At 43.7% G+C, this 24,277-nt stretch overlaps 1 protein-coding gene across 6 annotated transcripts in view; it reads left to right on the top strand.

Moving 5' to 3' along the window:
• The window catches only part of LOC137359547 (synaptotagmin-like protein 2), a 294,080-nt gene that overhangs the window by 185,715 nt on the left and 84,088 nt on the right, over window positions 1-24,277 (top strand). For 5 of the 6 annotated variants that reach the window (XM_068025421.1, XM_068025423.1, XM_068025422.1 and 2 more), the window contains one exon: window positions 11,079-12,446. In XM_068025421.1, coding sequence (XP_067881522.1) covers window positions 11,079-12,446 — 1,368 coding nt within the window. The remainder of the gene's footprint in view (window positions 1-11,078; window positions 12,447-24,277) is intronic. The other variant, XM_068025429.1, reaches the window with a different exon arrangement.

The raw sequence follows: 24,277 nt of genomic DNA, 5'->3' as shown, positions 1-24,277 counted from the left end.
GCATTAGCTGTCAACAAAATGGAGATCAAGTCATGACTCATACCACCTCCTGCACTGTAATCCACATCCATTGTCTACTCAGACTGAAAAACCAATCAACCTCATCTGCATGGAATTAAGACGGATAATCAGACATGGATGTGAACTTTACTCAAATAAACTAAGACAAAGGCCTTTCTCAGACTTTAGGTCCCCAACTAATCTTCATTACAATGATGTATTGGACAGCCCTCATCTCCTCAAAATGGGGCCATCTAAAGGCCATTGTGTCACTCAGCAAGAATTGAAACCTGAAGTCACATGGGCAAAACTAATACTTGTAAAGTCACCTTAAAGATAATTGTTTTGAGGAACAAATGGGGACTTGCCAGTATAGAACTTCAGACATCAAGATTAGTCTGGTCTCTCCTCAGCCACAGGGTAAATATCTAAAGCCATCTTGAATTCCAGCGAGGGAGGGAGAGTTCAAAGCAACATCACAGAAAAGCAGTCCAGCCAAGGGCTGTGGAAAGATCTAGCCTTAAACAAGAAGAAGCCCTGCTGCTAATTCCACACTTCAGATTGGTGCAGCAGAGGACTGAAAGTGACCGCCATCTCCAATCTGAAATATTTACCTAAAATCTACAGCAACTTAACAAATTCAAGACTACAAACAACCCAGGCATGCATCTTTAAAAGAGATTGTCCTCCTTGGAAGATTCAACAAGTTTACCATAAACCACGAACACCTACCACACCTTGAACTCTTACCCTTTATCTTCTGTCTATCTTCTCTTGAGAATGCATGTGAGAGTGAATGTGCGCATGAGTGGTGTTGCAAATATTTTGGGGATTGAATATGGTTTACTAATAGTTAATCTTCTGTTTTAAACCTATAAGAAAACCTGTCATTGACTGTTTATTTGGCAAGTAAAACACTCAGGGGCTAATTTATCATTATAAATGTCATGCAGGCCCCCACCTGCCAAGAATGAGGCACATTAATTGTGCCACATGGACATTAAATTTCAATTTGTTGCTGGGAAGAAGAGAAGGCCTGTGACAAGGGGTTGCCAGGCCCCTGGCTGGAAAGACATTTTTGCATATTGACACAGTGTTTAAAAGGACAAGACAATCTACAAAGCCAGAAGTGTTTATACCAGTCAGTCACGTGACTACCCTGCTGGCCAACTTGGCGAGTTTTAAATTGTAGAGTCAGTGTTTGAACAGGCAGAAAGCAGAATGCTCCTGGATTGAAAAGACCTCTCCTGGCTGGCTCGCCACAGCCTCTCCTCTCTGCTCCCATCTCTTTCTTACGGAACTCCAAAACCCATTGAAGACATATGAACCCCAAGAGAGTAATGTCTCCTATAGTGAACAAGGTTTGAGAAGAATACTGGGCCCCAACAAAAAGCCAGATCTACCTACAATCAAGGACTCTACAGTGAGCTTGAAGAACCATAACAACAACTCTTCAGATATTGCATCAAGCTTTTCCACTTTATTTTTCTTCTGCTCTTTCTGTCCCTATCTGCATGTGTATATCGCGTATGCATGCTCGCATGGGTGCATCTTGTATCCGTAGTCATTAACTGAATTTTAAAGTTTAAGTTTAATAAAATTTCACTTTTCTTCTTTAAACCTAGAAGACCTGTTTGTGCTAGTTTCTTTGCCTTATAATTGGAAAGCGGTGAACAAGGATTCACCAAGGGGGAGCTAAAACACTGTGTTTAAAATTAAACCCTGTTATGGTAAGACCAGGTGAAGGCTGAAAGGGAACCCTAGACCTCATTCTCACCTGGTCGTAGCATAAACAAAACACAATTGTGATCAGTTGGGAGGTGAACAGTGGAAACCACCCACATCCCTTACCACCTGTTTGTAATAATAAGTCAATTCAGTTTTTAAAAATATGGTTACTATAGACGGTGGACTGGGTACTCTGATTAAAAATGCTCACTTTTTGTGATGAACTGATTTTCAGTTGTATTAATAAAACTGCACCAAGTTACCATTCTTAAATATATGAAAGATAATTTTTAAAGCCTTTTTTCCTTTTAAATTACATTCTGAAATGGTGTCCAATGGTGCTGGTTCATGGCAGATTTTACATTCAGTGATATGCAAATGATTGAGCAGAAATCTGAAGAAAAAATTATTTCTCAAAGCGAATGCAATTTTAGATGCAATTTTTGCCTGGATAGCTGATTGCACCTAAGGCAAAAACTCAGGCCTAGTTCTCTGTGAAAGTAGGAGCAATGATAGATAATAATGATTGGGTTGAAGTATAATGATCAGTAAGATTAAAACCAGTTTTACACATAATACTGTTGCATAAGCCAATATCATGGTACAGGGACAGTACCACAAAATTACAACAAAAACAACTTGCATTTATATAGTATCGTTAATGTAAAAAAATGTCCCATGGTGCTTCATAGAGGGAAACAATGGATGAATGCAGAAAGAAGAATAAATTAGGAGGCATGACCAAAAGCTGTTGTACATAACTTGTTCTAAGACGAGCATAGGTGTGGGAAATGAAAAAAAATGTACTCTTCCAATGGGACATCAACTGTGATAAACCTTTCCAAGTAACAAAGCAACTGATCACAAAATTTCCAGCACTGGGACATTTTGCTACAAGGAAAGGGATCACGTTAGAGGCTGACACTACACGAACCAGGTTAAATGTCATCGCTGACTGCAAACTCGGAGCCAATGGTAATTTACCAATATAAGACAAAACTCCAGAAGAATTATGATGCAAGAACTGCTTGTAGTCATTAGGTCAGGATGGCCAAAAGCCAAGTTGTCTGCATTCACTGGTATTAAGGAATACTAGTGTTTGAGATGAACTGGCTGTAGAAAATGATATTGGGCTCAATGGCAAAACCTTCAAGGCATCTTAGCATGACATAATTCAAAAGAAAGCCTGAAGGTCTAATCAACTGATCAGACACGACCAGAGAGATTCAGGAGGTTTTACACTGATATATTGTGGTCAGTAAAACCAAAATTGACAAGCAAAAAAATTCAATGATATTACTGGAGAAAATGAATCTGGAGAAGTGGATTGTAGCAGCCTGTAGTGATCAGAAATGTAGGCAGAAGAGGATCTTACTACATCAGACAAGACTAAAACTCAAAGTTTGCACATCTTATGGGAGATGGAGCAAACTGAATCAAAGGAGCCAGATTCAATTTATCCTATTACACTGATGAAAGCAGTCATGTGCTTTACCCTGGTGAATATTTTCAGTCGATCAAATGATGAATGATGAATGAATATCACATATGGTGCTCTTATTTGCAAAGGAATTAAAATCACATCTTGGAAATTATAGGCCAGTGTATTTAGCCTTTGTGGGGTTTTTTATTTGTTTCATGGGATGTGGGCATCGCTGGCTAGGCCAGCATTTGTTGCCCATCCCTAATTGCCCTTGAAAAGGTGGTGATGAGCTGCCTTCTTGAACCGCTGCAGTCCATCTGATGCAGGTACTCCCACAGTGCTGTTAGGGAGGGAGTTCCAGGATTTTGATCGAGCGACAGTGAAGGAGCGGTGATATATTTCCAAGTCAGGATGGTTTGTGACTTGGAGGAGAACTTGCAGATGGTGGTGTTCCCACGCACCTGCTACCCTTCTACCCTTGTGTTGGATCCCATCAGTTACAAAGAGAGACGAAGTCCGACTGTAACTTTTAGAAACTTTATTGCAGTATATGGTTGTTACATTCTAAGGTTACAAAAGAACAAAAAGTAAAAAAACAAAAGAACATGTGCTCACTACAGCAAGCCTTTCTTATAGTTATTCAGACAAAACTAGTAACGCCCGCCCCCGCCCCTTGTTTCTGAGTGGTTTGCAGACTTCTGTTATCAGTGCATGATTGGTCCCAGCATTTTATTTTTGCATTTTATTTCAGTAGTTTCACATCCTCCCTCCTTGAACTGTTAGGCTGATTATTAAACAATAGGCTACTATTAAGCTATCTGCAGCTGTCCTGTTAGTTTCTGCTTGTTATTTTTTATAAATTGGCTCCACAGCTCCACAGTTAGTTTGTTAGCTGATTAGCTTACTTTTGATCTGTCCCCACAGTCCCCCCTTTGATTCTTCAAACTTCTTTAAGAATCATTCCATCAATCCCACCAAGGTGCCTTTAATGGTCTCTACTTGTCTAGAAACAGCCTTCAACACCCGGAGGGGTTGCGCTTAATACGTTGCCCACTTGTGCCACAAGAGGGGACGGTGGGAGCTCTGTAAGGGCATAAGCTTGGCAGGGGCTTCAGTTACTTGTTTACAACAGCACTTAAGCAAAAACGTAAAATACAAAATTATGATTAGAACAAAAAAGATCAAACCCTGTACCATTGAGGTCCCTATTGAGCCCAACCACCCGGTCGCCCAACCCCATAAGGTGGGAGTTGGGGGTTGTTTGAGTTTCTCTATCAACGTGCATTTCCCTGGACACTCGATTAGTTCCCCAAAGTGGAAAGGTTTGGTTAGCCAAAAGTAAGCAGATACTTAAAATGTATGCAAAGAGGATAATAAAAATTCTGAACATATTGGCAAATGGTAATTGCCCTGATAGCAGGTCGATGTTTAGTCACGATCGCTCATTTGATGTGAGAGGCGTGTATCCAGGCTTTCTTCCCTTCCACCTTAACTGCTGCCTGGGTGGTCAGTAGCACCTGGAAAGATCCCTCCCACTTGGCACCCAATGGTTCTTTATGTATTTTCTTCACGTAGACCCAGACTCCCGGGACGATGTCGTGCCCTCCTTCTGGTGGGTCACCCCAAGCTGCCGATACCTGCGAGGAAGCAGAACTGATAGCATTTGTTGGGTTCTGACAATATTCTAGTAGAGCGTCACTCATCAGGTGACAATCAGCTTTTCGCAAATCAATTGTTCCCGGCAGAGACATGGGTCTCCCTGTTATTATTTCAAATGGACTCAGCCCCGTAGTTCTGTTCAGAGTCGCCCTAATTTTGTGTAGGGTTGTCACCGCCCATCTTACATTCCGGGTTCCGTTGTCAACAAAGGAGGAGCCATCTGTAAAAAGGATTAAATCTGGATTGTGCAATGCCTCCTCCGCCGCTAAGATTACTTCCTCTGTCTCTCTCATAGCTTCCACCCAGTCATGCTCTTCCCCCTTTTGCTCCCCAGGCAACGGGAGTATAGTTGCTGGGTTGACCGGGCTGGCTCGGACTAGATGGAGGTTGGGGGCCTCTAGCACCGTTCTCCATTGGGTCCATCTGGCTGCTGTCACTTGGGATACTCTATTCGTGGATAGCAATGTGTGGACGGTGTGTGGACGCTTGACTGTTAGCTTTTGAAACAATACCAGACCTGCAGTAGCCATCACAGCTTGGCATGTGGCTTCCATGGCCCTGAGGCAACTGCCCCATCCTAGGGCCACGGTGTCCAGTTTTCTCGAATAGTATCCAATAGGTCTCTGTTGATCCCCATGCTCCTGTGTCAATATGGCGGTCATGTATCCCTCTTTTTCATGTACAAACAGGGTAAACGGTTTCCCGTTGTTGGGGATTCCCAGGGCTAGTGCCGAGCACAAGGCCCTCTTTAAATTCTCGAAGGCCTCTAGTTGGTCTCTCGTAAGGGTGACCCCTTCCTTCGAGGCCCGCCTCCCTTTCAAGTGATCATTTAACGGTTGAGCCAGTTGTGTGCAGGAGTCGATCCAATTTCTGTTGAAGTTACATAAACCCAAAAAGGACCTAATCTCCTGGATAGTGGTGGGCTGTTTGGCAGCCCAGATGGCTGTGGTCCTGTCCTGGGTAAGTTCCCTCTTTCCTTTCGAAATCTTTTGTCCCAGGTACACAACCTCTTCTTGGGCTATTTGTGCTTTGTCGATACTGGCCTTATGTCCTCTCCGATGAAGGTGGTCCAGTATAGTACACAGATTTTGTTCGTGTTGTTCTTCCGTTTCAGAGGCTAACAGGATGTCGCCCACATACTGGATGACCATGGAGTGCATGGGAGGTAACTCCATCAAATGGTTTTTGTAGGGCCATATGAAATACCGTAGGGCTGTTGTGGAAACCCTGTGGCGGCTGGGTCCAGGTGTACTGTTGTTGTTAAACGGTAAAGGCGAACCACGGTTGGACCTTGGGTGCCAGTGGCACCGACCAAAATCCATTGGCCATGTCGATAACAGAGAACCATTCATGTTCCGGCCTCAGGGCATTGAATACCGTGGAGGGGTCAGCTACCAGAGTGGCCTTTTGATCAATACACTGGTTAGCCTTTCTATAGTCGACAGTAAGCCGCCAGGTCCTGTTTGGTTTCCGTACTGGCCACACAAGGCTGTTAGAGGTACTGTGTGTTTTAACCAGCACGCCTCGCTCCTCTAATTGTCTAATTATGGGTAAGATTCCTGCAATAGATGTTGGACTAATGGGGTATTGTTTAGAACAGGGTGGAGTGGATCCTGTAAACGTTGCCGGTTCCATTTGAAGTAGCCCACAATCGTTCTTACCCCGAGCCCATATTGGGTGCCCCCTCAGCTCCTCCTTCTTCAGACTTCTGATGGACCATGTTACCTGGCCACCTTCAAAATGCAACGAGGAGTTCAGCTGGGTAAGAACGTCCATATCCAGAAGGGCCTGGTCCACCGGACCTTTCCAGACTGGTGTTATCAATTCGTGTGGACCAAGACCAATGTGTATGGGCTGAGTTTTCCTGATCACCAACCCATGGCCACCAGCCCCGTGGGCAGTCTTAACTTTACCTTCCATTGGTATAGAGTTCCCGTATCGTTGAGATAGACACATTAATTCGGCCCCGGTATCCAGCAGGCAGTCTATATCTTGATCGTCCACCCTCGCGGTTATATACAATCCATCTCTTCATTGTTCTATTAGTGCCAGGAGGGGCACCGAAAGGGTGAGGGAGGGCTCCGCTAGTTTTTTGCCGCACAAAGTAACGCCAGTATCTCCTTCCGTTGCTGGGGTGACAACTGTTTGAATTTTTCTAGGTCATCGCCCTCGGGGGAGAGACCTGGTCTTGGTGCCGGATTGTATCCTTGCCGTCCTGTTCCCCGTCCCTTCTCTCTACATATCTTAGCCCAATGCCTTCCTTCTCGTAGTAGTGGCATGCCCCGGGTCACCTATCTTGCACTTTATCAGGGCCTTTGGGCATCCAACCCGCCTGCAGAGCTCGGAGCTTTGCTCCCATGTCCCTGTCCAGCTGACTGCATCAATCAATCAATTGCGCGTAGGTTACTCCAGTGCCTTCCCACTCTGGTTACCTTCAGCATCTTGGATAATTCTGGTTTTAGCCCCGCAATAAAGGCAGACTTCAAGGGCACAAAATGGGTATCGTCCAGATCCTCTGGAGCAATGTCCGTTATCCCCGAGTGTTCCAGCCAAACAGATCTAAACCTCTGTTCATACTCCCGCACCTCGTCGGTACCTTTTTGCTGACAGGCTGCAATTTTATTCCAATCCGTCTTTGCGGGACAGAACGCTCGCAGCCCATCTGGCATCTAGTTGTTGCTCATCCTCGCCCAAAGCAGTCTTCGCCCTGCACGCCCGGGCACCATCACAGTCAAAATCTGTACCCCGTCCCATGGGTGGAGGTGGTAAATTCCCTCCAGACGTTCCAACTGTTCCCACGTCTTCTGACCCCCCCTTTTTCGGGTCAGGCAATTCTTTGGACCATTTATCAACTTTCTCAGGATCCGCCGGGACATGCATCCAATAAGTGTTGTGCTCAGACACGATCACCTCGTTACCGTCTGTAGTCTTCTTTTCCTGCTTGACCTTAACGCGTTTCTGTTTAAGGGGGGGCGAGCCGTGCAAAAGGAAACTCATCATCATTATCACTTTCTTCGCTGGAGGGCTCAGCTTCCTCTATACCGGCTTCACGCCATTGCGTTTTTCGTAGTTCTTTAGTAACGACTCCAGATTCGGGTACAGGCGAGACGGTTGTGGTCGGCGGGGTCCGCAGGGCAGTCCCAGTCCCTTTGGTTGGGTCGCCTGTCCGTCTTGTAATTGTTTTTTAAGTTCTTTAATTTCAGTCTCCAGCCTTTCCTTTTCAGATTGTTTTTCAGTCTCTAATTTTTCTAATTTAAGCTTTTCCTTTCTTAATTGTTCGCAAACCGCCTTCAGTTGGTCCTTCGCATTAGTCAGGTCGCTGTGGCATTGAGCTTGTTGGATAATTGCATTACGCTGCCGGATCTGGCCCATTACGACTAAGGACCATTGGGTCTGTTCTTTATCCTTTAAACGGGTCGTTTTTCCCCAAGCTCTCTTTATATCTTCCAGGGACCACTGTCCCTTGGAGGCACCGTATTTCTGTTCAATTTCAGGACAGGTTTTAGCCAAATTAAACTGTTGCTCTATATATCCTTTTAACTGCCGAAGAATTTAATCTTCAGAAATGTCTGGCGGGGCCCGCCTGCCTTTTACGGTGGTTGGCAACTGTCGGTTTCCTTCGTCAGTCATTGTACCAATTTTGTGTGGGGGAGAGGGGGTCTCGAGCCGTGGGGCTCCTTATACAGGTGCCATGGAGCTTTGCAGCCGGGCTGGTGTATTACCATCGAACACCGCCGATTTAGACATCTATAAAGGGGGTCTCGAGCCTCGGAAGAGTTCGGGATCGCGTGGTGGAGTACCGAAACTAGACAACGGCCGAGGACTTTTAAATTAAAGAGGAGTCCTTACCTCCGGGGACGATATAGGTCAGATCTCCAGGGCTTTGGTCTTTAATCCTCCAGCGATCCTGCCGACTACGCCAAGTTGTTAGATCCCAACAGTTACAAAGAGAGACGAAGTCCGACCGTAACTTTTAGAAACTTTATTGCAGTACATTCTAAGGTTACAAAAGAACAAAAAGCAAAACAAAAGAACATGCAAAAGAACATGTGCTCACTACAGCAAGCCTTTCTTATAGTTATTCAAACAAAACTAGTAACGCCCACCACCCACCCCTTGTTTCTGAGTGGTTTGCAGACTTCTATTATCAGTGCATGATTGGTTCATTCGTCCCAGCATTTTGTTTTTGCATTTTATTTCAGTAGTTTCACATCCCCCCTCCTTGAACTGTTAGGCTGATTACTAAACAATAGGCTACTATTAAGCTATCTGCAGCTGTCCTGTTAGCCTCTGCTTGTTATTTTTTTTAATAAATTGGCTCCACAGCTCCACAGTTAGTTTGTTAGTTGATTAGCTTACTTTTGATCTGTCCCCACACCTTGTCCTGCTAGGTGGAAGAAGTCGCAGGTTTGGAAGGTGTGGTGAGTTGCCATGGTGAATCTTGAAACGGTACACACTGCTGCCACTGTGCGTTGGTGGTGGAGGAAGTGAATGTAGAAGGTGGTGGATGGGGTGCCTTGTGCCTTGTAGATGGTGGACAGGCTTTGGGAAGTCAGGAGGTGGGTTACTCGCTGCAGAATTCCCAGCCTCTGACCTGCTGTTTAGCCACAGTATTTATGCGGCTGGTCCAGTTCAGCTTCTAGTCAATAGTAATCCCCAGGATGTTGATAGTGGGGGATTCAGTGTTGGTAATGCAGTTGAATGTCAAGGGGAGATAGTTAGATTTTCTCTTGCTGGTGATGGTCATTGCCTGGCACTTGTGTGGTGTGAACGGTACTTGCCACATATCAGCCCTAGCCTGAATGTTGTCCTGGTCTTTCTGCGTTTGGACACGGACTGCTTCAGCATCTCAGGAGTTGTGAATGATACTGAACATCGTAAAATCATCAGCGAACATCCCCTTTTCTGACCTTATGATTGAAGGAAGGTCATTGATGAAGCAGCTGAAGATGGTTGGGCTTAGCACACTACCCTGAGGAACTCCTGCAGCAATGTCCTGGGGCTGAGATGATTGGCCTCCAACAACCAGAACCATCTTCCTTTGTGCTAGGTATGACTCTAACTAGTGGAGAGTTTTCCCCCTGATTCCCATTGACCAAGGTATAATGAGCTCAGGAGCCAAGTGGTGGGGAAGTTAATGAAAACATCATGAGCAATCTTATAAATAATCATCTAAAATGTATAGGGCTGACAAGAGATAACTAACACAGCTTCAGAATGACAAACCTGATTCAGTTTTTGAAGAAGTAACTAAAATGATGGATCAAGGAGACCCACTATATGCCATTTACTTGGATTTCCAAGACAAAACTTTTGATGAAGCGCCTCTTGAAGGATTGTGGAAGAAATTCCAATTGCATAAGTGTATAATGAAAAGATAAGTAAGCGTGTTCTTGTACAGTTAAAAAGTAAGGCGATACTTGCCTGGCAGAAATCAAATGGTAGGTCGAGAAAAGGAAGGTAGAAAGACTTGTGTTTATGCAGCGCCTTTGACGACCTCAGGATATCCCAAAGTGCTTTTTAAATGACGAAGAACTTTTGAATTATAGTCATTGCTGTAATGTAGGAAATGCAGCAGCAAATTTGCATACAGCCAAGTTCTAAAACAGCAAGAAATAAATAACCTGGTTAAGAGATAAATATTGCTCAGGACACTGGGTGAACTCTCTTCTACTCTTCTTCAAACAGTGCCACAAGATTTTTACATCCACCTGAGGGCAGATTGGACCTTGGTTTAACATCTCATCCAAAAGAGGGCACCTCTGACAGTATAGCATTTCATCAGTACTGCACTGGACTATCAAGCTAGATGATGTACTCAGCTCTCTAGAGTGGTTCTCAAACCCACAACCAATTGGCTCAGAGGCAACATTGTTACCAACTGAGCCAAGTCTAATACCTAGTTAGCTTAACATCATTATAATTAGTAATAAAAGGAAAAATACATATAAAACCATAATTTTATGATTTTCAACAGGAAAGAGCTACCATCATAATCCGATTCTTGAACTATGTTCTTGTAAATGCTTTAGCGATTCACTGTTTATTCCTGACTCAATCTCAACCTATTTATTGGGCTAATATGATGTATTCAGATGACACTGTTGTTTAACTCATTACAGATTTTATGTCTGTGAATCTTTCAGTTGTCACATGAAATATACTCATAAGGCTTTTCATAATATTTTAATTTGTAACTGATTCATATTACCTAGAGAGTATTATGAACCATGACCTTTTCTTATAAGTCTTAATTATATTTTCACAGAAGATGACATCAAAGCATACATGAAAGGACATCATCAGGACCATGAGAATGAGTCTACATCTTCAAGCAATGAGGTGCTTTTGACCAACATTGACTCATCCATTACAGCGGTAGATGAACCGGTGTCTGAAACAAATCCATATTCTGATTTTCCTATTAGTCAACCAACACACTCAGCCAAACAAGAGTTCTCAACTCCAAAAGAAGATCTAATTCTGCATAGTCCTAGAAGAAAGCCCACTGATCCAGACATACAGGCAGACAGAAGTGTCCAACCCAGTTCTTCTCCAGAGGAGACTGAAGAGTCGAGAAGGCCAGATGTTTCTGAACAAATTGGTTACTTCAAGCACAGTCCTCCAGCTGAGTTTGAGAGTCATGTTTCAGGGCTGCCTCACGACGATGCAGAAATTATACAAGAACCCACCAAGAACCATGACTGGATGAAGGGGCCATCTTTGTCAAGTGGAGAAATACCATTCAATTCAGAGGAAAACTACTCCATGCATAGTGCTGATACGAGGCAGAAGAACCCATTTTCAAGAAATTCATCAACATTGCTGTCAGAAATTCTGCAGGGTGGTAAAAAGCTGCAAAAAGATGGTACCGATTATGCCATAAAATCGAACATAACGGCAGAGCAAAATGCAGTAAACGAAAGTGTTGTGAGCGAATCACCTGACACAGATAGTCTGTTTTCTTCAAGACCTTCATATTTAAAATCCATTGCAGCCAATACAAAGCCCAATGAATCAAAGGGAAAAGGACAACAGAGAGACAATATCTGGGAACAAAGCTCTGAACCCGATAAAAATATAGGTTTTATGAACGACGTATCTAGCCAAACCAAGAAGCCAGGAGAATATTATAGTGATACACCAAATCCAACATTTGGAAGGGGAGAGACTGAGCCTTCAAAAAGAAAAGGCATTTTAAAGCGCAGTCCAAGTACTAGCTCCACTGAGTCAGAAAGCCTATCCAAAAGGACCTCAATTAGGTCCACAGAAGACATAGGAGCAATGCCACTACAAGCTGAGGATTCCGATGGCACCACAAAGATGGATGCAGGTAGCAAACAAGTGAGGTTCTCTACTAAAATGAGAAACAAACGTCTGGCAAATATATTTGAAGGGTGGAAAACTGATGAAGCTCATAATTCTTCATTGATAATGAGTGACGAAAATACCATGCCACAGCAACAAGAGAGTAATGTCAACATATTCTCCTCATTGTCTCCAGCTCCAGCTCAAAGATATGAAACGGAACCAGATGTAAATCAGTATTTGACTGACAAAGGAACAACTGAACAGGACCATTTCCCATCACTGAAATGGGGAGAAAACTCAGAGGCACAACAGAAAAATTACCAAGGTATGCTTGTAGTTTGATTGTCTAGTAAAATCATTTATTTCTGTTGAAATTATAAAAGTCTTTTTGCTTACTCGCTTTGATAATTTATATTTTATGTTCCCTGTTAAAACTGGAGTTCAACATGTTTCAACTCACGAGGAGTCAGTTTTCAGAAATAGCTCAAATCTCTAAACAGTACCAACTTTGCAGGTCAGAGAGGACATAGTTTGCAACACAGGATCTTGTATTCAAGTATGGAACTAATCCCAAAAGCACAAACCAAGTGAGTTCTGTGTAATTTTATATGACAAGGAATAAACTATAGAAACTTTAAAGACTTGGTAGTCATCACCCTGTGGTCTTGGCAACATGCCAAGTTCCACACGGTATTTATATCATCTGCACAAAGGTCCTCCCAGATAAGGACATTGTTGTTATCTTGGATTTACTCCAAGGTTTCATGCTCTTTCCTGTTTCAGAATAAGAGGATAAATTGAGTCAGAATTAGCCTTAACCCAAAACTCTTAGAGGAGGTAAGCCCTAAACAGTTCAGTTTACTTATCCCCCTAGCATACCTTACTCTGATGAACATTTCCTTCCCAGAGTTGGGCATTCAACTCCAGTTTGAACTCAAATTTAACCAAATAGATATTTCATCTGCACCTTTGGATGCCAAAGATTCTGGAGAATATCTAAGCCAATGGAACAATACTCAGTTCACTGGTACAGATTTTGTAGATCTGTTGAACTGAAGCTCATTTGAAATCCAACTTCCTGAGGCACAGTTCCTCTTCGGATCTTCCAAGGGTGATTTGATTCTAAAAATCTGATTTGCTCCAATTTTTTGGGTTTAGAATGGAGGCAAAAAGTAGAATTTTGGGGAGCTATATCCCATACCCGAACTGGACCTGAAGTACATCCAACACCATAGTCCCTCAGGCAATATGAAAGTGTTCCTACATCTGAAACAGGCACTGGGCCACTTACATATACCACCAAGAGGCCTAATGCCTGTTTCACAACCTCAGTCTGAAATTCAGCAGAACAGCTCCACTCAGTTTTTCAGGTTCTTCTGCAGTCAAACCATTAAGGGATTTGTTAGGAAAATTCCCCTCTGTTCCCCATCTCCGGTGTACAAAGCTGATGGAAGATATAGCTTTTTTGGCATTGCTCATTACCGCTGTGGGATTGAAACCTTGCAGATCTTTATTTCTCGTCCTTTTCAGTATACATTAACTTAGAACAAAACATGGGTACGTGCATGATTGAGATCCCATAGTGCTACTGAGAGTCAGTCAAAAAATGTTTGCCTTCCAAGGGTCTTGGCCTGCCAGGCTCTTAGGGCTGATTTTTCGGCACCCCCACAGGCGGGAACAGAGGCGCGGCAACAATCACCAGGGCGCCGGGGGTGGGGGACAGCACAGGTCAGCAATCCCACTCTCCTCCCAATTGAGGCCACTTAAACTAGTTACAAAACTTGTGAAGAGATTGTTGAAGTGGGAGGAATATTTAAAGTGGCGCATGGGTTTCAGAAGCTTTCATTTTCTGACCAGCTGAATGCAAGCAGGCACAGAGTGGGGAGCCAAGACTGCCCCTGGACATCACCCCGGCCCCTTAAGAGGGTCAGCAGGACAAAGGGGGACTCAGCACTTGGTAGGTAGATGCCCTTGGCACTGCACAGGTGGAAGGGAAAGTGGGCACTGAGTGCTCAGGCATTGAGTGGGGTTATTACTGCCTCCCTGGAATTTGCAGGGGGCAGAAGAGCAGGTGGGAAGCCTGCCAATCATAATAGGACAGCCACCTGTCCAAAAGGAAAGCTGCAGCTGGCATAGGGGGCACGGCTGTCAGATTTTGGGCTCAGTGGCGATGAGGGGCAACACTCCACACAGGAAGGGCAGTACCCCACATATCAGGACGGCTCAGGAGAGGAAAGAAGGGTCAGAAAGGCAATGGAGGCCATCCCTCAACAAAGGATCTACCACCCAAGATGGAGCTACCTGGAGATGACCAAGACCCAGTGCTGCAGGAGACTGCAACCCTCCAGGCTGATGGTCGCTGCCATCTGTGCCCTTGTCACCGAAGACCTCGCACTTCACAGCACTGGTCGCCATGCCCTGCCAGTGCCGTCAAACGCACAATGGCCTTGAACTCCTTCACTTCTTTACAAGATTATCTGTGGACTGTGGTGACTGCACGCCACTGCATCTCACTGGTCACTGATGCCCTCTTTATCAGAGCTGAACAGTACATTCATTTCACGACAGACGTGGCCTCACAGGAACAGAAGGCGTTGGTTTTCACCTCCATTGCTGGATTCCTCCTGGTGCAGGGCATCATTGATTGCACACATGTGGCTGTCAAGGGACTGACTGACTGCCCAGTGTTTCATCAACAAGAAGGGCTTCCACTCCCTCAGCGTCCAACTGGTCCGTGACCATAGCAAGAGCTTCCACCATGTGTGTGCTGGCTCTCCTGGCAGCTTCCATGGCTTCTTCATCCTCCGTCAGCCCAGGCTGCCTCACATCTTCACTCCAACTCCCAAAGTGTGTGGATGGAAACAAGGGAAATCCCTTGAAGCATGGTGACTGACCCATCTACGAGAGCTCCAGATACAGGCACAGTGACAATACAACCAATGCCACCTGCTCAGCAGGACAACCATTGAGCAGGCCATTGGGCTTCTGAAGATGAGATTCTGGTACCTGGGCTGGTCGGGTGGTGCCTTCCAATACCCTCCTGCGAAGGTCTTGGTCACTGTGGTGGTCTGCTACACTGTCCATGACATGGTCCTCCAGAGAGGTGTGTACCTTAAGGACAGTGAGGTCCTGGAAGGAAACAGCTCATTGCAGGAGGAGCAGGAAGCAAAAGATTGGGTGGCGGGAGATGACGCTGAACAGAAAGATGCCCCTGCTGCCTGATGAGGAGGCTTGCTCTGGGAAAAGAACCTCCCTCCTCTCCCTCACAGCCTTCAGCATTAGATCGAGGTTGGCATTGATGAAGCGAGGGGCAGCCCTGCCCAGGTGCCTGTCCTCCGGCTCCCCTGTGACATCTCATTTCCCACTAGTCCAGTGGAAGGTTTTGACACAAAATGCAGATCCCTTCCTCAGGACAACCAATAGCTTCAGTGCTAGCTGCTTTGGGAGTCTAAATGAGTCCCACACTTATTTATTTATTTTTTATTTAGAGATACAGCACTGAAACAGGCCCTTTGGCCCACCGAGTCTGTGCCGACCATGAAGCACCCATTAACCCTACAGTAATCCCATATTCCCTACCACCTACCTACACTAGGGGCAATTTACAATGGCCAATTTACCTATCACCTGCAAATCTTTGGCGGTGGGAGGAAACCGGAGCATCTGACCCACCTCCGTTCCCGCCCTCACTGGCTGTAAGTGGACAGGAAACCGGTCTCCCTGCAAAGTCCTCATGTGAAAATCTGAATGTTAATCAGATTCCCCCTGGAGGTGGGTTTCTGACCCAAAAACAGACCTGTCTCCTGTTTCCTGGCTCCATGTTGAAAATGCAGCCCTTATTCTTAAATTCAGGAAGCTAAATAGTAAAATTCAGAATTAATCTCCTCATTTTAGTTACCGTTTTAATTCTGATTTAATTATGAAGCCTAGAGGAGAATATCCCCACTCCTCCTGACTTCACAAAAATAGCTAATTACTTATCTTCATGCCATTCTTCGTCTGGAAGGCCAGCCGATACTAAGCAGAGCTTGCACCATTTGAGCTGCACCTAGTTGAATCCTAAAATGCAAACGGATTCTATTTACATTTTACAATCTCAATCTAAATATTTATATTAGATGTGTTCTTGCTTCTCTGGCTGCCTGTTCTGAGGACGCGTGCAAATGGCGACAGCAGAAGCATGGCAGTAAGTTCTACCCCACGACTTCCAGGCTGCTACCCCTCCATTTCCACTGGGCAGGAGGTCTCAAAATCTCCCTGCTTTAAGTAGAGCAGTATCTCAATAACCTTTCCTCTGACTGGATGGTGGGCCTATTCTAAGGTATTTTGGAGATTTGGTGAATGACTGAACCAAAGGTAGGTAATCATTTTTTTTTCCCTGACCCAGCCTCAACTACTTGCTGTGAAAATATTGGAATTATGCTGGCAATGGTTCAAATTAGCACTGGTAATTGGTAATATAAAGTTTTATCCATGTGATTTTTTTCCAGCTATATCTTGAAATATAATTTTGGAATTGTTTTAATATGAGCTTACATAATGTAGTGTGACTAGCTATGTTTTTAAAGCCAAGATACACTAAGCTTGTGCGTGAAGACTGCTACTGAACTTTCAAAAACCTGGCTGTGCAATTATTGAAAAGTAATATATGCATTGTTTGGATTTCCAAATGGCCGACTGTAAAATAGAACTGGAATGGTTATTACTGGCCTTTGTGCCAATAGAATCAGGTTCCATTGGATCTGATTCATTCTCTAAACCTAGCCTTGGAGTTTTTGATGCAGTTTTGATTCTTGCCCGGAATCAAGAAATAGGAACTTTTTTTTTGTGTAGAAGTCAGTTGTAGATGCCATTTATTGAGAATGCCTGTTCATTTCTGAAAGGTTTGTCTATAAATTAAAGTTTTTTTGCAACCTTTGCTGCCCACTTTGAATTTCCATCAGTACATTAACATCCAGAACTAGAACCTGCCAGAAGGGAGGAGCATTTACCCTACAGCTGTGCTACCCAAAGATCCACTAAAGCTCAGATCATTATATGCAGCATAAAACTTTATAGCTGTAAGCCACAGGTCAAGTGAAAAACTATCAAGCTAAAGCTGTAGCAATTGTTTATATCCCGAAACAGCCCAGTTCAAATGAGGTTTTACCGGCCAAATATTGAGGTGAAGTACGACTGCATCAGAATCAAATAACTGAATTCTTAGAAACATTCCTGCTGTTTTACTAAGTATGTTACTGTAGCCAGTGGAATATTTTCACTACCAGTGGAACCATATTTTCTCGAGTTATAGTTCATAGACTTTTCACTTTTCTCATTCATTTTCCCAGCTATTTGTAGAATGTGTAAAATTTGTAAAATCTAAATTTTTCTCACGATCTTATATGTGTATGTGAAAAATCAACAAAGGTGATGGTGCTGAGTGCTTCAAAGGTAGTATTAAAAATACTATGGCCCGTTAAAATTTATCGGGGTGTCATCCTGGAAGTTAAACACCAGGATCGTGCCCACTGCAGAAATCAACCACTGATCCTGCTGAGATATTTGGAGTCCAGGAGTGGGGTCAGCAGGAGCAGGCCTTCTACAGTGTGCAGGTACTTCTGCTGTATCCCAGCAGCAAAGACCCAGGAAATGCCTCCAGTAGTTGACCGTCTGGACGGGTTGCCAGTTTCACCCACTCCTGGAAGAACTATCTGGATGTACGAGCATCCCCCTTACAAAGTAGCTTGTTTACACCCTTCACAACACTATTTATTGGTCTCCTCATCTTCTGACATTGACCCAATCTGGATCCCATGTGGCCCCGCCTCCACTGTGATTGAGCAGGTTCTGGTGAGACCAGGCCTACCTTCTTAATCATACATGTGGTCTCAACTTAAGAAGCGCTGCCTCTAACACAATCCCCCTCCCCCCATCCTTAGATCAATCAGCTTAAGGGGCAGGCACGAGCTCTGCCCCCACAAGACCACCTTGGAAACTCAATTTAAGGTGCCTTATCCCGATTAATTAGTCTGGCTGATCCCCGCTACACTTATAGTAAGACTTCATCCGAGCAGTCAAGTGGAATTGATGTCTGCTACTCTGAAACTTCCTTCCTTTAGTGACATCTTAATTCAGTAAAGTAACATTTACATTTAAAAAAAAACTCTCATGGTGTTGGAAGGGTTAATTGATAACTCTAGTATGTCAATATTATTAAAAAAAATTTAAATCCTATATTTGGAAGTAATTGGTGTCTTATACTGAAATCCTTACGAAGTATGTAGTAAATGAAGTAAATGCTGCTCAGCAGAAGGTTTTTTCCATTTGAGAAAAATTTATTCATGTGAATAGAGAAACGCCTGTTAAAATTGTTTTAAACACCACTACCTTTATGAAAGGCATGTCATGGGTTTTTTTTTCTCATCTTGGTGTATTCCTGAACTACTTTTAAACTGTGATTTTCTTCAGTTTACAAAAATTATTTTTTCACTCAAAGCTTTATATTGAATGATGATAAAACAGTTCCTATCTCTGTAATATGAGATAGATTGTCAAGTTAGAGATTAAGGATAAATATGACTTCCTGCTTTACTTGGAAGTGCTGAAAGTTTGGTGGAAATTCTAAATCATCTGGAAAATGAGACTCTAGGGGAGCTACCTCATGTGTAGCATGTTCGCAGTGGATCAAATTTATTGCTAAAAATGCATCTGTAGACCAACCGAATTATGATTGTTTTCTCTCTCTGGTTCTTTATATCATCATAGAGAAGCCAAGAGTTTTACTTTCAAATAAGAAAATTTTATTATTGCATCACTGTTGTCTCATTGCTTTCCAAAAAGTCTCTCAAACATTCATGCTATATACATAAATCAGGTTCAGGAATTTGTTGAGCCTGTGCACTAAAGTATATGTTCTAGAAATCCATAGGCTGGTTTTGCAGTCAGTGGTGAAGCAATGGCACAGACCATTGACTTTGAAGGAAGCTGTCCACAAAGATCTAGCGATCTCTCTGGCATTGATTTCTCCTTTCCCGATGGCAGTTTGAATCTGCCACCAAGACAAGGGGATCTTCAAGCGTGCAGTAACAATAATGTCATTGAGCAGGGAAGCAGTCAATCACATTGAAGTATTCTCACAGATTTCTGCAAACCAGGAACATAAAACGAGTGAATCCATTCACTTTCAATTAAAATTTTACAGGGAGCGAAATAAATGATTATGATTGGATTAAGATAGAAGCTAAAATGTTATAAGCAAACTTTTAGCTTTGCAAGGCTAGTGAGGGTGAAGGGCTGCTCGGGTATGCAATTGAAACCCGACACAGGCCCGACCCGACCACATCCAATCCAAACCTGAGTCCGAGTCCTTTGATTTTTTTTTTTCCCCGCACCCAACTCAACCTGACCTGACCAGACCCAACCCGACTACCGGAATGAAGTCCCAGCTGTTCAGATTTTGAAGCATACTTCCCTTTCTCTCCCTGAGCAAAAGGCAGCACTGTGTCCGACCCGGTCCAACCCAACCTGAGCCCGAATGCCGGACCTGGAAGAGAGACCCGACCCGTCCCGAACCCGACACATGTTGTCGGGTCTGGTCGGGTTCGGGTCGGGTAGCCATGCTCTAAGCGAGGGTGTTTACGAGTAATTTTGAGGTTAGTATGCCATTATAACCTAGTTACACCTCATTCAACAAGTATAATTTTTTCAAGGGTTTACACAGCTGCACAAAAGTGGATGTTTTTGTCAATTCACTGATTGCTCAGGGATTGCTCTGTGGAGGAACCTCAACAGTGCAGGATTGTAGAATCACTGACAGCAACTTCTGGATTTCAACATTATTCTGCACATGTGCAGAGTCCAGAAGTTGCTGTCATTATCAGTGGAGTGATGATGGCCAATGATGATAATTTCATCATCATCACCGCCACAAAATCCCACCGCAAAATCTGGGCCTATATCTAAGATAGCTTCCCACCTTGCTGCAAAGTTCGAAGAATTAGCTGGATAGGGTGAAAGTTGGACTGATAAATGCAAGCATGCATGGAGTCTCACAGTGCAGGAGCTCAGATTGAGAATCAGTGCACTCGATCATGGCGCTCCCCAGTTTATTTTTGTTGCACTTTTGGAGTTTATGCTCCTTCCCCTTTCCATCGTCTAATTTCTTTATTTTGGTTCTCCCTGAAGCATGGATTATTTCCTAACTAGGGAAACTTATTCCCAAATTTTTATATACAACCCTTTAATTCACAGCTAATTCCCAACTAAGTGCATGACAGCAGTTGATTCATCAGTCAATAGCCCCTTTCCCCCAACCCTCATGCACACATGTATCTCTGTGTGAGAGTATTGTCTTTGGCATCTTTGCTGAAATAGTTTAAGAAACTACAAAACTGAGTGAGGAATATTAGGTCTAAATCCATATTCTACCACCCAATAAGGAAAGTGTGCTAAACCATTAACATACACCAACACGCTTTACTGTATACCTGACATTAGGTGAAAGCATCAATAATACCTTCTCAAAAGGGGCTGTTTAGGTTTGCAAAGGCAAATTTGGCTTAATGTCTTAAATTACTCAGCAGTTCTTATGAGGCCTATGTATCAACTTAGCCTACATGCTTTTATTTCCATATATATCAACTATTGAACACAAGCTAATGAGTTCAGTCTTAATAGAAGTCTTAAGGTAAAAAGCCTTGATTGTACTGCCATAACACAAATAATTCTTGGTTTACTACCTTATCATAAAGTTTGTACTTATTCTGGCTCTGATATCAAAACAATTAAAGTAGAATATAATTTATGATTGAAAGCAGCAATATCAGATGGATTGGCATGAGAGACGCATTGATTTTTTTTTGTGTTGTGTGAGAAGAGTTGGTGAAATTATCTCTGCTTCTGACAGGTTTATCCAGAACAGTATGCAAAAAAGAATGAGTAATTACATTTAATTAATGTATGAGCAGTGAGGGGAACACAACCTGGGGATAGCCAAGATTGTGTTTTCTGAAAGGTTAGAAATTATTGACAACTTTGTTGAATATGTCAAATTCAATTGCTATGTCACAAGTTGATTAAAACATAAAGGGCACAGATTAATTTATCGGATGCAGTATTTACGTAAATAAGTAAAACAATTGTTCAATAAACCCAAGCCAGCCAACTCTTAGATGATAAGATTAGGTAATAAAAAGATATATTTTGCCACATATCCCATTTAAAAGGAGTATTATTGCCTGCATTTAAGGAGTTAATACCCAAGGTTAAACAACACATTATCAGGCCACTACTGCCCCATTTACACCGGATACAAACATACGCACAGACTGATTAGGAGCCGGAGTAGGCCACTCGGCCCCTTGATCCTGATCCGCCATTCAATAAGATCATGATCTGATTGTTACCTCTACTCCACAGTCCCGCCTACCCCCAATAACCCTTGCTTATCAAGAATCTATCTACCGCTGCTTTAAAATTATATAAAGACTCTGTTTCCACCACTTTTTGAGGAAGAAAGTTCCAAAGACTCAAGATTTCTCCTCATCTCTGTCTTATTTGGACGACCCCTTATTTTTAAACAGTGACCCCTCGTTTTAGATGCTCCAACAGGAAACATCCTATCCACATCTACCCTGTTAAGACCCCTCAGAATAAAGAACAAAGAACAGTACAGCACAGGAACAGGCCATTCGGCCCTCCAAGCCTGCGCCCGATCTTGATGCCTGCCTAAACTAAAACCTTCTGCACTTCCGGAGACCGTATCCCTCTATTCCCATCCTATTCATGTATTTGTCAAGATGCCTCTTAAACGTCACTATTGTGCCTGCTTCCACCACCTCCCCTGGCAGCAAGTTCCAGGCACTCACCACCCTCTGTGTGAAGAACCTGCCTCGCACATCCCCTCTAAACTTTGCCCCTCTCATCTTAAACCTATGTCCCCTAGTAACTGACTCTTCCACCCTGGGAAAAAGCTTCTGACTATCCACTCTGTCCATGCCGCTCATAACTTTGTAAACCTCTATCATGTCGCCCCTCCACCTCCGTCGTTCCAGTGAAAACAATCCGAGTTTATCCGACCTCTCCTCATAGCTAATGCCCTCCAGACCAGGCAACATCCTGGTAAACCTCTTCTGTACCCTCTCCAAAGCCTCCACGTCCTTCTGGTAGTGTGGCGACCAGAATTGCACGCAATGTTCTAAGTGTGGCCTAACTAAAGTTCTGTACAGCTGCAGCATGACTTGCCAATTTTTATACTCTATGTCCCGACCGATGAAGGCAAGCATGCCGTATGCCTTCTTGACTACCTTATCCACCTGCGTTGCCACTTTCAGTGACCTGTGGACCTGTACGCCCAGATCTCTCTGCCTGTCAATACTCCGAAGGGTTCTGCAGTTTACTGTATACTTCCCACCTGCAATAGACCTTCCAAAATGCATTACCTCACATTTGTCCGGATTAAACTCCATCTGCCATTTCTCCGCCCAAGTCTACAACCGATCTATATCCTGCTGTATCCTTTGGCAATCCTCATCACTATCCGCAACTCCACCAACCTTTGTGTCGTCCGCAAACTTACTAATCAGACCAGCTACATTTTCCTCCAAATCATTTATATATACTACAAAGAGCAAAGGTCCCAGCACTGATCCCTGCGGAACACCACTAGTCACATCCCTCCATTCAGAAAAGCACCCTTCCACTGCTACCCTCTGTCTTCTATGACCGAGCCAGTTCTGTATCCATCTTGCCAGCTCACCTCTGATCCCATGTGACTTCACCTTTTGTACCAGTCTGCCATGAGGGACCTTGTCAAAGGCTTTACTGAAGTCCATATAGATAACATCCACTGCCCTTCCTTCATTGTTTATGTTTCACCATATGGTGGCATTTAAAATTTAATACAATTTTTTTACCCACTTGCAAATATTGTCCAGGACCTCCAACAACTCCTTGCCTGCTTTATCAGATTCTATTCCTCTCTCCTTAGAGTTTTATAACATTGAGGGAACAGTAGCCAAATGGTTATCCTACTGGATTGATAACCTGGAGATTATGTGTTAAAATCTCAGTATGGCAAATTGGGAAACTTAATTAATAAATTCTGGTAATTTGTGACCTGATACCATAAAAGCTGCCGGATTGAAATAAAACAAAACTGACGAGTTTACTTTGCCCTTTATGGAAGGGAACCTGCTACCATATCTTGTCTGGCTTACGTGAGACTGCGGTCCCACACTTCCTGGTGACTTTTAATGCCTTCAGAGAAACTAGGGATGGACAATAAATGTGGCTTTGCCAACGCTACTCACGTCCCAAGAATAAATGTTCCTAAAAATCTGCAAATTTGACAATTACTGTCTGTGTGACTTAGTACTTTTTTACATCAGTCCTTAACTGGACTTTCTTATCTTGTGTTCTGGATCAAGATAGTACATGTAGATCAGAAACAGTAAGGACCCTGCATTAATCCCTGGGGCAGTACACTCAGTATATCTCCCCAGCATGATATCATTCCCCTAACTGACAGCTATCTTCTCTTTCAAACAATTCTTTGTTCACTATAATAAAAACAGAAAATGCTGGAAATACTCAACAGGTCTGGCAGCATCTGCGGAGAGAGAAACAAAGTTGACGTTTCAGGTTTGTGATTCTTATCACAATTCTTTATTCACCTTTAACTTTTAAGCAGCCTTTCATTTGTGACTTTATTGAATTATGCTGCGTACATGTACCCTGATGAGTCACAGGGCCGGATTTTATTCTGGCCACACTTCGGCCCTCCGTCAGACCCCAGTTGCTATCTCATGCCAGTTAACTGCCTGCCATCAAGGACGCCGTCCATTTAAGGGATGAGCTCCCGCCTGCAGAGCTGCCAGCCAATCAGCAGCTCTGCCGTACTGGTAGCGTCACCAGGAGCAGTGACCACTGCTGGTACTGCAAAAGGCCCTCCAGTACTGAGGACAGACAGGCCCCAGTGATGGGTGGTGTGGGGGGTTTGTTAGTGAGGGTGGGGGGCCATCTTCCCAGGGGCAGCCATCACTGCCAGGGGTGCCTTCTGTAGGCCCTGCACTACCCCAAAGGAGAGACCCCCTGACCTTGCTAGGGGGCAGCGAGGCTTTGCCTGGCAGTGTCTGCATGTGGCAGCAGGCCCCTCCATCTTCCATAAAATTGGTG

The sequence above is a fragment of the Heterodontus francisci genome, chromosome 3, assembly GCF_036365525.1.
Source record: "Heterodontus francisci isolate sHetFra1 chromosome 3, sHetFra1.hap1, whole genome shotgun sequence".
In the NCBI taxonomy this organism is placed as follows: domain Eukaryota; kingdom Metazoa; phylum Chordata; class Chondrichthyes; order Heterodontiformes; family Heterodontidae; genus Heterodontus; species Heterodontus francisci.
This window is presented reverse-complemented; position numbering and strand designations above follow the sequence as displayed.